This window comes from Notolabrus celidotus, chromosome 17 (assembly GCF_009762535.1).
Source record: "Notolabrus celidotus isolate fNotCel1 chromosome 17, fNotCel1.pri, whole genome shotgun sequence".
NCBI lineage: Eukaryota > Metazoa > Chordata > Actinopteri > Labriformes > Labridae > Notolabrus > Notolabrus celidotus.
The window spans coordinates 26,268,326-26,283,578 of NC_048288.1; the positions used below are offsets into that span (position 1 = coordinate 26,268,326).

Sequence of the window (15,253 nt, forward strand, 5' to 3'; positions counted from 1 at the left end):
CACTGACCTGAGATACAGCAACAGAAAGGGCAAACATGCTGAGTCATGTCTGGGTTTCGGGATGAATCCCTGCCTCACTTTGTAAACTGTAGATACTCGTTAGAACCTCTCGGTGATGTTATAATGACTTCTCTCTGCTGGTGGCGCCACATGGGTCTCATTATCGAGAGAGGAAGAGAGAGAGAGGGAAGGGTGTAGAGAGAGAAGAGAAGTGGAAGGAGGAGGAGGAGGTGGTGGTGTAGGGTTTTTTTTTTTTTTTCCTTCTCGAGCAGAACAGAGTGGTGTGTGTTCGGTACAGACCGGGTCTTGTGAATGTGTGTGTTTTCCTGTGGAAGAGCCACCCTGGTTCCACAAACACTGTCGAGGGATCCACTACAGCCGGAAAACAACGGCTCCTTTTAACAGAACACACACTCACACACACACTCTCTCACACACACACATGCTCCATGCTCCATCTCTGACTCAGCTCAGTGGTTGACCCGATCTCATCCTCATTAATGAGCCGGTCACTTTGGAGCTGTGCGACTGAGCTGTTCACCAGAGAGAGGAGATTATCTCACTTAGAAAGTTGTTTAATTTTGTCTTTAAATGTAGGATTTTTTTATCTCATTTCTGAAGTTAGTTGACTTTTGTTTAACTTTGTCATACTAACAGCGTCATTCCTGGGATGCTAATGTCTGCTGATTGGTTGGTCGGTCCATTGCGACAGAGTTTAAGGGCTGAATGAAAGAAGAAAATCAGAGTTCACAACAATATTGTCATGATATTACAAAGATAAAGTTTTACAGGATTAAAGTTATCTTACAAGAAAGGAGAGGTACATTTGTCAGATTCAAGTAGTATGATAACAATAGTCTTGCTTTGTTGCTCTCCAGAGATGGTGGTGAAACCCGTCACAGAAAGCCCTGAACCGGATCAGTGCAGTGTCTCTCTGAGGATGGGATTTGACGTGAATGTGTCTGAAGCTCACAGTACGACTCTCTTCTCTCTGTGCTCCTCTCAGGTCAACGAGAAAGCAGCGAGTGTCGCTCCTGAGAACATGAAGACCGAACCTGACGGCAAAGCCAAAGGTGAGAAGCTGCAGCTCCACTGTGCCAGACGAATCTTACAGGGTAACAGCATGAAGACAGACAGTTTGGTTAGGCAGTCTTGTTACAGAAGCCCTAAAAGGACACGATTGAATACATTTAATTTTCTCCGTTTCTCGAGAGAAAGTTTTTTAAGCTGGCTTTTTTATTTTATTTTTTGCAAAACAAAAACTGTCAAGCCAGAGTTAGCTCTTAGCTAATTTTCATCTGTGGTCCCTGGGCAGCAAGATGTAAATTAATGTACAATACAATGATAAAAAACATACTAGTATTTAAAACAATACATAGGCTACTCAACACAGTCCATCACTAATAACAACGCATTCAAAATTACGTTTCATTGTCTCTAATTTGATGCATTCAGATGATCACATGATTGTTTTTCCTTGAGCCATGATTTCAGTGTACTTTTAAAAACACTGAGGCTTGTACAGTCTCTAATGGGATTGGGTTCCATTTTCCTGCTGCTCTGACTGAAAATGCAGACTGTCAAAATGCAGTCTTCCTAAGTTTAGCTGAACAGTCCCTAAGATTGTTCCTGCAGAGTAACACACATTGTTTAAGTGGTGGTGGGATCCTGATCATGAATTAGTTTATACATCAGACACATATCTGCATAACAAAGAAAACTGTCAAAGGTCATTAAGTTATATTTTGTAATGATGTTACAGTGGTGGTAGCTCATTGTTTTTTTATTGAGAGTTTTCAGTGATTGTCTGTAGAGGGTGTGTAATGGTTTTAGAGTGGTTGCTCCAGCCTGAGACCAGCTCGTGACACAATAAGATAAATGAGAAAAAATCATTGAGTGCATGTACAGTTTAGCAGCGGCCAAAGGTAACTGATGCCTGACATGTCTGAAGTTCATAAGGCTGGCTCTTGCATTTCTGCAGACATTTTTTACATGTTTCTTAAAATTTAGATTGGAGTCAATTGTGATGCCCAGAAACTTGAAATGTTGAACAATCTGTATTACCTTTCTGTTTACAGTCATATCAGGTTGAGGTGTATTGTTTCCCCTGGTAGAAAAATACATTCCTACAGTTTTGCTCACATTAAGATAAGATAAGAGATTCCTTTACTCCTCCCACACGGGGAAATCAAGTGTTAGAGTAACAGAGTAGACAAAGTGCAAAATAAATATATAAAGCAAACAAGAGCCTATAAATGAACAATTATTAAAAAAGTTATTAGCAATTAAAATTTAAATCAAAATTAAAGAGGTAAAAGATAAGCATATCTTAAAGAGTCTGACCACTGCAGGAAGAAAAGACCTGCGGTATCTCTCCGTGAGACACCGCGGGTGAAGAAGTCTGTCATTGAACAAGCTACTTAGTGTTGTTATTGTCTCCTGGAGGGGGTGTGACGTGTTGTCCATCAGAGAAGATAGCTTTGCTATAATCCTCCTGTCAGCCACCAACTCCACAGGGTCCAGTGGGCAGCCCAGGACAGAGCTGGCCTTCTTCTCCAGTCTGTTCAGCTTCTTCCTGTCAGCAGCAGAGATGCTACTTCCCCAGCAGACTACTCCAAAGCGTTAGACAGCTGGGAGTTAGCCAATCTGAGACTTTCTTCAACGCTGCAGAGAGTTTGGATGCAGCTTGTTGTCTTGTTTTAGCATGGGTATACATAACCGTGTCATCTGCGTACATTTGGATCTGTACCTCTTCCCTTCTCCTCTCCTTTTCTAATCCATCCTTGTCACAAGATTACCTTATTGACTGTAAACTGCACTAATAAGCTTCAAACTGAGGGAGGAAAAACTGTGTTGAAGCCTTCAGAAGTCAAATGTTTTTCAGATCATCTTTATACTTTTCAGAGGAACTGTCTGACGTCTTGTTTCTCAGATTTCTTCTCTAACTTCATCTTGACTTTGATCAGCAGGGCGGGAGCAATGTAAAGTCCTCTTCCCATATGAAGCACAAAATGAAGACGAGCTTCAACTCAAGGAGGGAGAAATCGTCAACATCATCTCAAAGGTCAGTCAGTCATGATAAGTATGTTTCACTCGGCTTAGATTGTGTGCTGCTTTGCATCATCTGGTTAGTTTGATTTGTTTGTGCAGGTAATGAAAACACATTTTGCATCCAGCCACCGCATTATGCATGAATCAGACTTTTAAGCCTCAGTTCAGACCAAACATTTGCTGTTTTTGTTTTTCAGGAGTGTGCTGATGCAGGCTGGTGGATGGGGGAAATCGGGGGAAGGCAAGGTGTTTTTCCAGATAACTTTGTTAAGCTGCTAGAGCCGGAGAAAGAGGTAATTTCAGCACCACCACACATGCCAAATCGATTGTTTACACTGATTTTGAAGGCAGAGACAGTCTCAAAAGGATGACGCACTTTGAGGTCTTTTTAATTTTGGCATCTGTGTGTGTGTTTCAGAGACCAAAGAAGCCGCCTCCTCCCAGTGCACCGTCAGCAAAACACAACACAGGTATAGCAACACATCAGGACTTTCTTTCTTCCTCCTTTTGCATATGTATTGTTGTTCTGAGAGAGAGAGAGAAAAGAAGAGACAGAAACGTGTGAACTCTGACCTGTAGAGAAAAAGTCCGAGGTCAAGAAGGTTCCTCCTGAGCGGCCTGAACATCTGCCACAGAGGGACCAGGATCGAGGTACAGTCCGGATCTCTCCAGCTCTGTTCGGCTGAGCCTCACCCTGCAGCTCGTGCAGCATCTCACGACTTTCTTTTAAAGGCTGGTTTCACTTGGACACGCTCTGACTGTAGCTTTGATCTAAAACACTTTCAGACCTGACTAGACGTTGAAATTAATCTGCTGCAAGGAGGTTCTTTACTTTGTGAAGTAAGACGAAAGTGAAATGAATTCTGGGTAGACTGAGAGTTTAAAAAGTTGACCAACTCACTGCATCGAACTTTTCAACTTCAATGATCATTCATAGAAATGTTTGCGTTTTTGAAGAATTCAACAAAGGCAAGGAAAGTTGACTTTGAAAATTAGACACTAACATTTGAGTCATGAAAAGTGTAATTTCAGTATATTTAAGAAACATTTAAGTAACATTAAGTAACATTTGAGTAACGATTGCATAACTAATTATCAATGGATAGTAATTAAGTAACATATAGGTAGTGTTAAAGTAACATCATGTGTAATTAAGCAACTTTAAGTAACATTAAATAACAGGCAACGATAAAGTGACAAGAAGTATTATTTAGTTACATAAATGCAACAAATGAGCAATGTTTAAGAAACGTTACATTTAACATTTGTATTTAGTAGCATTGAGTATGATTATGTTACATTTAGTAACATTTAAGCTGCATGTTTTATTGCAGTTAAGGAGCATTTTTGTAACATCAAATGAATTATGTTGCATTTAAATCACATTAAGACACATTTTAGTAACATTTGATTTACATTAAGGTGACATTAAGTAACATTTAAGTGACACTAAGCATTATATGATAAAATCAAGTTACATTTAAAAACAATTGAGCAACATTCAAGAAACATTGTCATAAATATTAACATTTAGTAACATTAAATATTATTTAGTAACATTAAATATTACTTAGTAACATAAAGTTACATTTAACAACTTAGCAACAATTGAGCAATATTCAAGAAACATTACATTTAACATTAACATTCAGTAACATTTAGTATTATTATGTTACATTAAGTAACATTTAAGTTACATGTAAGCAACATGTTTTATTGCAGTTAAGGAGCATTTTAGTAACATTAAATTAATTACATTATATTAAAATCACATAAAGACATCTTTTACAAACATTTGAGTTACATTAAGGTGACATTAAGTAACATTTGAGTGATACTAATCATTATTGAGTAAAATCAAGTTACATTTAATTACAATTGAGCAACATTCAAGAAAAATTTAATTAATATTAACAAATAGTAACAATTAATATTATTATGTTACATTCAGAAACATTTCAGCAATATCACAATCACATGTAAGGAGCGTTTGTGTAACAAGTTTAAGTAACATCAGTGACATTAAGTAACATTTGAGAAAATGTATGTAACATTTAATTAATATTAAGTAGCAATAAGTAACTCTAAGTAAAGAAAACTTCTATGCAGCAGATCAGTGGTTGTACACTGTGTTTATCCCACTGTTGACAGAAAATTAATGAAGACCACCAAGAGGAAATGTTTCAAAGATTGTTTCCTCAAACAGAGGAGGAACTACAAAACAAGCATGAAGTGGCTGCAGAAATGGTGCATGGAGTATTCCAGCAGCAGAATGGGTCTTAGCCTTACATTAGCCTGAGAGTAAGACATCTTATTATTGGTAGTGGAAACTAATTTGACTAATTTTTTTGAAATAGTAAAACTTGCATTAGAATAGCTCTGGTGCAAATTTCAAACTTGGCTTAAACTACGGATCAGTCTTGTGTATCTTCGTGAAACCAGCCCCTGATTTGTTCAGCTGGCAGCAGACAGATCACTAACGCTCTATACAACTAATCCAGACTAACATTTGCTGGAGGGTGCTTTTTTTTTTTTCAGCTGCAAACGGAGACAAACATGCAGCAGGTTTTGTTGTACTTTCAGTGTTGACGTGAAAACAAGAGCAGCAGAATAATCACTTTGAGCATGTTTGCTCGCCTTTGTGCAGCAGAGGAACAAAGCTTTTGTTGAAGAAGCAGTGTCGGTATCAGTCTGTGCAACAGGAAGTCTCAGTCTGTGGTTTTGATCTTGACAGACACAAACACCAACTGGTGTGAGAGACAGGCTTCCACTTGTGCCTGCAGTTCTTTCATTGCATTTAACCCATACAACAAGAACAACAAAGATATTTAAATATGCGATGATGTGCAACACACAATATTTGGCGTCAGCAGGTCTTTTTTGGAGTTTAAATAAATACTGCACCGAATTAACAAAGCAGCCATTCTCCTTTGAAAACACACTCAGGGTGGAGAGCTTGAACCAATTAAAGCATTGTAATAATGTGTTCCAGGTTGTAAGTTGTTTTAAATGGAGGGTGTCTCACACCACTCCTTCTTAAATGGGCAACTGAACAGAGAGTGAAAATCCGGTGGGAAATATGGCCGTATTAAAGCACAACAACATATTTAATAACCTATTGGCTACTTTTGGACAACAGCTTGTTCTAGCATTGGAGCACTTTCTGGATGAAATAGCATTAGCTTAGACCAGGGGTTCCAAAAGTGTGGGTCGGGACCATACACATATAAAGAGTAGACGCCGCATTGGCTGCTGGGGGCGCAAGAAATATGGCCACCATCTTGGTCCGGTCATCCTACCCATGATCCTACCTGTAAACGTAAACTGAAGCAGCAGAGACTTCAAGATGCCAGATCACTGTGCAGCAAAATACCGATCATACATCACATATATCACATATCAGAATATTCTACGACTGTTAAGCCCACTGTGAATATTAAAATACACCGAACCATGTGTCCTGTATCATACCTACATGTATGACGTTTGCAGAAGAAGAAAAAACGCATGAAAATTAGTGTAGTATTCAGCGAGTTATGATTGATTAAATGCGCTGACACTTAATTGCGCCTACCAAACAGATTACACTGAGTGGAGCGGGTGACCGGACCAAGATGGCGGCCCCATGGCTCGTCAGCGCCAATAGGTAGTAGCGGTCTATGCAGCGTCTACTCTTTATATGTCTATGGTCGGGACACCCTGGGGGGTCGTGAGATATCTTCCAGAATGTTTTTTTTTTAAAGTTATCTCAAATTAGTACAATTTACCCATCATAGTAAAAAAATCAACAAACATAGTCGCTAGACTTGAAATAAAACCTTGAAAATAAAAAATTTAATGAGTTTTCTTCCTTTTCTTTCAGCCAGATGACTCATAAGTTTAGAGTTAGTGAACAGTTAATTATCAAAAGCATCAGTAGCAGCAGGTTAATTCATAACGGTACACAGTAAACACAGCCACATGTTCATATAGGTAGGCTAATTTTCTGCAGCCCAGCTAAATGAAGCCACATTAAATCACTTTGAGGGACAGTGGGGGTCGCGAGTCTTTGGATTCTATATTTTGGGGGTCGTGGGCTGAAAAGTTTGGGAACCCCTGGCTTAGACTACACAGTTACATTAAGTGTTGTTCCAAGCTAACTGTATGAAATAGGAATTCAGGCCTACTACTTTATTATGTGAAGCTGTCTAACAGTAACATGACTTTCTAGTTTAAGGTAAGTATCATTGGCTGGATGCTAACATTAGCTGTTGTCTGACCATAACAAATCAGAATCAGAATCAGAAATACTGTATTTATCCCGGGGAAATTCAGTTGTTACAGAATGCTCTTATACACAGTATGAACAAGTCAAAATATTAATAGAAAGAAGGAATAAAATAAGATGAATGAAATAATATAATTTGGATTAATAATAAGCATATACAGAAACGCAGAATAGTTACAGTTCGCTATGTACAAAAGTGTGTTATATTGATTTATCTTGAAATATGATCAGATCTGGATTTTAACCCTTCATTGTCTTCAAATTTAGTGATCAATCTGGAATCAGTGAATCAACAATGATCGACAAAAATTATACAATATTAAAACACCATGTGAACTTCCATGTGAATCCCCTCAATGGCACACATACAGTAGTATCTAGCCCCTTGGATGCTAAAAATAAAGCAGCATTAATAACACATGCTACACATGTTATTATGCGCTGGGTTCACTGGGTTTGAGGGGATGCTCTTAATGAGGAATATCTTTATCCTGTTCACTTCTGATCCAATAAATCCTCATGCTTACTCACATTCATACTCTGAAACCAGTGTCATATAACACATAACAAATCTTCCAGATACTACCTGACAAGCTGATTTACCTAAACCTCCTTTGGCCTTTGTAGCCCTCCTTTTTTTATCCTCTTTTTCAACCCGCTTTCTTGCAGCCTCGGGCAGCCTCAGACCTTTCTTCTTCTTCCTTTTGTTTATCTGTTTTTATTCTTTAACAGTGCACCTCAGCTTGCTGCAGCTCGTCTCCTCGCCCCCTCTGAAATCTTCTCATGCCTTCACCTCATTATCCACGTCTGTGTTTTTGTTTTCATTGTGTCTGTATATTTGAGTTACTTTTGATCATCCGTGTGTGTGTTTGTATCATTTCGTCTGCGTGTGTAGGTGAAGAGGGGAAGTTTGGAGAAATCACAAAGCCAAACCTCCCAACCATCCTCCCAAAGAAACCCCTCCCCCCAAAGACAAGCTCCTCCTCTTCCTCACAACCCCCGCGGCGTCCTGAGAGACCGCCCCCTATAGCGTCAGTACATGCTCACACACACACATTCAAACACACACATGCTCTTAGGAAAGACATCCCATATACTCCTCTCAGCTTACACACAGCCTAACATTGTTGTATGGTTTACCTGCTCAGGTGTGAAAGCCCCAAGTCTGAGGGCGGGGCTTCGACACCAGATTCTGCCCCTGACAGGTCACATGACACTGGTGAGTTTGATTGACAGGAGTGTCAACCAATGAGATCAAGATATGGTGCCACAATAACTGTCAGAGCACCCTCTCTTTGTCTCTGTCCCCATGCGAAACCTGAATAATCACCATGTGTGCTTGTGTGTGTCTGGTGTGTGCAGATGTGGACCTGGACGCAGTTGTGTCGTCAACAGAGAAGCTGAGTCACCCGACTGCGTCACGGCCACGAATCACAGACCGACGGCCTCGCTCACAGATCATCACACCAGTGAGTGTGTGCATGCTTTGATTGTAATTCAGGGTTTTCATATTTGCAGGCTGTCTTTCAATCTGTGCTCTTTGTGTGAATCTGTTATCTTCGTCTCCTGGGTGGCTCGCCTAAAAAATATATTTGCCAACAATTCTAGCATTCTTTTGCTTTTACCCATACAAGTTCGCCCTTCCTCATACACTACTGGACTATCTCTCTCCCTCTCTCTACTCCAAATGTGGTGCAAGCAGTGTCTGCACACCTGCTCTGCTCTGCAGGTGGCAGAGAGAGGGAGGGTTGTAACAGACAATACTAAGACAACATAGGAGGTGCCAATGCATCACAATACATTAATCTGGTTACTCCCTTAATTTTGCAATCAGAAGTCCTTTTGTATCCTTTCAAAATATTTTTTTTTTATTTTAAACTATGGGTGTTTTTAAAAGTAAACTTAAGACATACCTTTTTAATCTAGCTTTTAATTTGGAGTAATTTATTTTTAGCCCTGGACTGCATTATTATTATTTTAATCATCAATCAATCAATCAAGCTTTATTTATATAGCACCTTTCATACAAATCAAATGCAACCCAAAGTGCTTTACAGCAATTGAAAAACAAGAAAGAAGCAGAAATAAAACAATGGCAAGACATATTAGGGGAAGATAATAATAATAATAATAATAATAATAAAAATTTAAAATAATTAAGAATAACATCAAATAGAGACTAATGCACTCCAAAATAAAATGTGTAATTAAAATAAGTTAAAGCATCAAAATTAAGAATAAAAATAGTTAAAATAAATAGATTTAAAAAGGGTAAGGAATCATTGCTTTAACATTTATTTATCTTATTTAATTATTTTTTATTTATCTATTTTATTCCCTGTATTAACCTGATCTTGTCAACACTACCTTATTTTTAACTTTTCTTTCCACTCTTACTCATTTTATTAATTTTACTGTGTTGATTTTATTTTATTTTGCTTTTAAGTATTTTATTTATAATAATGCCTTTTTTAAATTTTTACCATTTCTGTTGTTTTCTGTCTCTGTTATTTTGTGAAGCACTTTGGGCTGCATGTTTATATGTATGAAAGGTGCTATATAAATATAAATAAAGTTGAGTTGAGTTTAAAATAGGGGATAATCAATCAATCAATCAATCAGACTTTATTTATAAGGCGCTTTTCATACAATGATATTGTAACACAAAGTGCTGTACAAAAAAAATAAATATAAAAAGACCCCCCCATCCTAATCCCAACCCAGCCCTGACTCACCCACAATCCTAAGGTGAAGAAAACAATATATGCAACAATAATAATAAAAACACTGAAAATAAAATAAATAAATACAAATAAAAAACAAGTTGCTGAATGATCTGAGGAAACTCTTTTATGATATCTTAATATCTTAATAATGTAACCTAGGCATAAGGCAGTAAAAAAGGATGAATTAAACATCAGAAATAACAAGTTTTTGTGACAATCTTAAAACTAGTTTTACATAATCCTTGTTCAAAGATTATTATGAGCTCAGCATTGCGAGTGATATTGTCTCGTGAGACATCACTGTCCTTTCTCACGTGTTTGTCTGCCTCTTTCTTTGTTTCAGTCTTCCCTGTCCAGTATTGACATGGACCCTCCTGCAGTGGAGGAGAGGAAGGACAGAGGGAAGGAGGAGCCAGAGACTGTCCCCCTTAGACCTGTCGAAGTTTCCTTGAGAAAAGCAGTCCCCAATATTTCAGTATGATCATTTTAAGTGCTCAGTATGTGTTTCATCCAGCAGAGGGCAGCACAGCACAGATTTGAAGGTTTCAGGGGAATATCAAAACAAGCTTCTTTTGTGTTGTTTTTCATGATCACTCATTACACACATACACATATTGGACTTATTTTATTGCTGGTAAAGAGCTTTTTTAGCACTTTAGATCACATGATGTGGGAAATATATAAAAACTCCTGAATCCTTTAAAACAAAAATAAATGTTTCTGTTTCCCCTCAGGCACCTGATAGCAAAGCACCACTGCCCGCCAAACCCTCTGTCCTGAACCCGCCAAACTCCAGCCACCGCTCCATTTCTCCGTCTTCCTCCTCGGGTCTGACCCCGTCCCCCGAGCTCCGGCATTCACCTCTGACCCCCCCGACACTGGAGGAACTCAGGAACCAGCTGAGAGACCTGAGGTCCTCCGTAGAACTGCTGAAGAGCCAGCACAGGTACAGCTTATACCGAGAGGAGCGTGCACAGATGTACCAGGCCGTAATGCTGATGTTGTCGTGTTGTGTGTGTGTTTGTGTTTCAGGCAGGAGATGAAGCAGCTGTCCAGTGCGTTAGACGAGGAAAAGAAGATTCGACTTAGTTTACAGGTGAGTCAGAAAGGAGAGACAGTTTATAGGAATAAGAAATTTAACTATCCCGACTATTGAAGTTTAAAAAATGAAGGCAGCAAATAAACCAATGAACAAAAGCTGACATTGTGTATGTTATAAATATACTACATATGCACTGTGATGGGTTTAATGCATATATTAGAATATTAATGCCAACATTTATTCAACTTTCAAGATGTGCCCAAGAAATTAATGTAAGCAGCACTAAAAATCTGGTCAGTTATTCATGAAATGTTCATCAAAATATAATATAAAATATATATTGTAGTTATTAACTGCATATAAAGATGGATGGCATGCTTCCCCTTCTTGATGTATAAAAGTGAAGCCAAAATAACAGAGCTCGCAGGTGCAATGGTAGTGACACACACTTTAAACTTATTGTTGGAGCCAGAATCAAACTTTGTCTTTAAATATTTTGAGTTAAATCTTGTTATGTTTAGCATTATGAGGTAAAGTCATTAAATTGAGTTAACTAGTTGCTTACCCAGTATTAACAATGAAAACCGCAATTTATATTATTAAGTTAAAGCCTGTTTTTTGTTGTTTGCAAACTGGAAAAGTCAACCAGAGTATGTCAGGAATAATATATCAGTTATTGCAGCCAACTACTCCCTGTGTGCTTTGTGGAATGTGTGTGTCGGTTACTCCTCTGCTAACCTCAGGTGGCGAAAGGATAAAATGTTAGATTAGCCTCAACACTTAAAAATAAAACATCAGAGATCCCTCGGGTCCCCACAGTCTACAGTTTTTTAATTTCTAGTTTGACCCACATATCCCATCATTTAACACGAAGGAGGTGGGCATTATGACCTTTTCTGCAGCCAGTCACGGCAAGGCAAGTTTATTAATATAGCACCATTCATACAAAGAGCAATTCAAAGTGCTTTACAGAGTTAAAAACCAAACAAAATCAGAACAGTAACAATCAACAAAAACGCACAGCAAACACTTCAAACATTTAAATTTTACATGCAGCCAGTTATGTTTGATCTACTCTCTCTGTACTTATGTAACTTAACGTACATAGTAAATAGTGTAGGTCTTATTTATTTAAATTAGGAGGGATTATTATAAATAATAAGGCCCCTTCACTTCTCTGAAGTCCGTACAACTGATCTTGTCTTAACAGAAATTAACCATTTAATCATACGATTAATCTCAGAACTTCTTCCCAAGGATTAAGACTCACACATTGAATCTTTTCTGGGTCGAGTCGCATCCCAAAGTTGGCTCAGACCTCCTAGCCCCCCTGCAGGGTGCCCGTATGCCCAGCATCTTATTGTAGATCCAATATCAGGTTGCTAGAGGATGTTTGAAATATTTTGGCTTCACTTTTAGGGAGTCACCTTGTCCCCCATCTTCTTTTATTATTACATAAGAAAACATTGAAGTTCAATTCAGTCATTTTGTTGAGTGTAGTTGCATTAAATATAATATACAAACTGATAGATAGATCTATTATTGTGCTCTTTAGCATCACAGGTTGCTACATTTTACCTATTTGGATAGCCATCCAACCGCTTAAACAATGTAATCTGACAAACAGTGGGAAACAAAGTAGCAGCAGATCAGCAATGTATTTTGGACCTAAACCATTCAGTGCTTTATAAACCATGAGCAGGATTTTAAAGTCTATTCTCTGACAGACAGGAAGCCAGTGTAGGGATCTAAGAACTGGAGTGATGTGATCTACTTTTTTGGTCCTTGTTAGGACTCGAGCAGCAGCATTCTGTATGAGCCACAGCTGTCTGATGGACTTTTTAGGGAGTCACCATGTCCCCCATCTTGTAAAGACACCATTACAGTAGTCTAGTCTGCTAAAGATAAATGCATGGATGAGTTTTTCTGCATCCTGCTGAGACATAAGTCCTTTAATCCTATACAAGTGAAAGTTTCTCTGTGAAGTTATTACTGGAGTTAAAGTACTGGAGGTCAACCCACAGCTAATGATAAATCAAAGAGATTATTCTGCTGAGTCTCTTTAATGGCTGACTAAGTGAAATATTGTGTCTTTGTTGAACAGATGGAAGTAGAGCACATAAAGAAGAACCTGTCAAAATGAAGAATTTATCATTATCATCAGTGCACTCTGCTCGCCACATCAGACGCCAACATCTGAGAAAGTTCTCACCGTTGGCCCGAGAAACTTCCGCCAAAACGTTTGTGCCAAACGATCGTCACGATCATCGTCAGCAACAACACATCACCATGGGATCAACCACCTTCCCCCTCCCCACCCCGGCGCCGCCTTATCCTGTGTTTGCTTTCTTTACTTCCTGTTCAAGAGGCTTCTCTGTTGAGTTTACTGCTTTCTTTTCGTCGATGCTTGCTGTGCCCCCGGTACTGACTGACCGAGGCCTGTCGCTGTTTTGCCACGACGATGACTCGGCCGTCATGGCGGCCTCACTGGTACTTTTTTTGTTTCTCAGTATGAAGGAAACTCTGAAAACAACCTTCATGGCCCGGTTGGTTCAGACGACCTCTGTGCTGTTCTGTGTCCACTCTGCGGCCTTTGCCTCATATCTGTAACTGTGTGTGTGTGTGTGTGTGTGTGTGTGTGTGTGTGTGTTCTTATTTTTCTATCAAAGTGGGGATTCAATTTTGAAGCAGGTTGTCCTGACTTCGTATGCTGAAGTTAGGATTACGGTTGATCGAACATTACTCTCTGAGGCACATCGTTAGGTTTAGGGTTTCTTCTTCTGCACATTGAGCTCTATGTTTCTATAACACACTGCAGGTGAGTGAATCTGAAGCATCAGCCATTAACAGCACAAGCATTGACTCCCCCCCCCTGTGACCCTTTCTTCTCAACGTAATGACTTTTTAATTTGTGGTCAAATATGTTTGCCTGTTTGGAAGTTCAACTTTAAGCATATTACAAAATATCCTGCCTGAGTAGCGAGTTACACTTGAGGTGCGTTTTTTTAAAGGAAAGACATTTTGGTTAAATTTGGTTGTGATTCTGGGATGTCATATCACAAGAACAACAATGTACACTAAATGTAGAGCTAAAAACTAGCTGCTAAGTAGCCTTGCATTGCAAAAAGACTTGAAACAGAGGGAAACAGCCTGCCAGCACACCTTGAGATGACATTTGCTGAATATTGTATAAAACACAAATGAGTTGAAAAAGTGAGAATTTGTAATAAGCAACAGGAAGTACTGTATCATATCTCCATTAAAGCACAATATGTTCATTTTACACTTTGAACTACATCATTTTTGTGCATACCAGGTGCTGATTTTCAGATTTTGCAGAGTTAGAAACCTTTTTTTGAGTCTTTATCAAAGAAAGCTGCTATGCTGAGCTAACTGGTTTCAATACTCCTGGATAACTCTTGATAAGAAAGCAAAGATTTCCCACTGTTTCAAACTATTTCTTTGACAAAGCTTTGATGCTTTGTGATATTTGGCTGCAAATCAACAAACATATTCACAGAAAAGCACACGGCACTGATAAAAACACCCCCTTCCTGTGATTTGTGTTACGTGTAGTGTTGCCTCATGGACAGAAATGTTATCATTTATAGCTTTTTTTTTTTTTTTTGCTTTTGCACTTTTGCTCCATGGCTCCAGAAACCTTAATAAACCCCACTGTGCTGGTCGCATCACATCTCCCTAAATATCCAAAACCGAGGTTCATGTGCATTCGATGTTTCTGGTGCTCTTTCGGTAGCAGTTAAAGGGTAACATTAAGGACAGGGTTTGAGGAATGTAGTCATTGAAGGGACCTCCCAGGTTAATGAAGACAAAAATGTGTGTGTATGTATGTATGTATGTGTGTGTGTGTGTGTGTGTGTGTGTGTGTATGCATGTATGTATGTGTGTGTTTGGGGTAGCATGTATGGCTGTTTGCCTCCCTTCCTTATATGTGCACAGAATCTATGGCAACCCGTCACTGTGGCCTTCCTGTTTTTGACTCCAAATCTTTGTTTTTTTCTTTCTTTGTTTCTTTCGTATGACAACAAGAAAACTGCAACAACTGAGGCTACAAGTTGTTTTCTTGACTTGGTCCTTTCTCTCCAGGATAGTGATAAATATATACTTTTATATTTCAGTGTAATAAAGATGCTATTATGTACTGTA

General features: G+C 38.7%; 1 protein-coding gene across 5 annotated transcripts in view; it reads left to right on the forward strand.

The window, feature by feature from the left end:
- sh3kbp1 (SH3-domain kinase binding protein 1) overlaps positions 1–15,253 on the forward strand; it is a 61,887-nt gene extending 46,634 nt beyond the window's left edge. For 2 of the 5 annotated variants that reach the window (XM_034706523.1, XM_034706527.1), the window contains 12 exons: positions 1,007–1,073; positions 2,967–3,064; positions 3,249–3,344; positions 3,470–3,521; positions 3,631–3,702; positions 8,214–8,349; positions 8,467–8,537; positions 8,681–8,787; positions 10,388–10,519; positions 10,779–10,990; positions 11,077–11,140; positions 13,191–15,253. In XM_034706523.1, coding sequence (XP_034562414.1) covers positions 1,007–1,073; positions 2,967–3,064; positions 3,249–3,344; positions 3,470–3,521; positions 3,631–3,702; positions 8,214–8,349; positions 8,467–8,537; positions 8,681–8,787; positions 10,388–10,519; positions 10,779–10,990; positions 11,077–11,140; positions 13,191–13,229 — 1,146 coding nt within the window. In that variant the 3' untranslated portion in view covers positions 13,230–15,253. The remainder of the gene's footprint in view (positions 1–1,006; positions 1,074–2,966; positions 3,065–3,248; positions 3,345–3,469; positions 3,522–3,630; positions 3,703–8,213; positions 8,350–8,466; positions 8,538–8,680; positions 8,788–10,387; positions 10,520–10,778; positions 10,991–11,076; positions 11,141–13,190) is intronic. The other 3 variants (XM_034706524.1, XM_034706525.1, XM_034706526.1) reach the window with 3 other exon arrangements.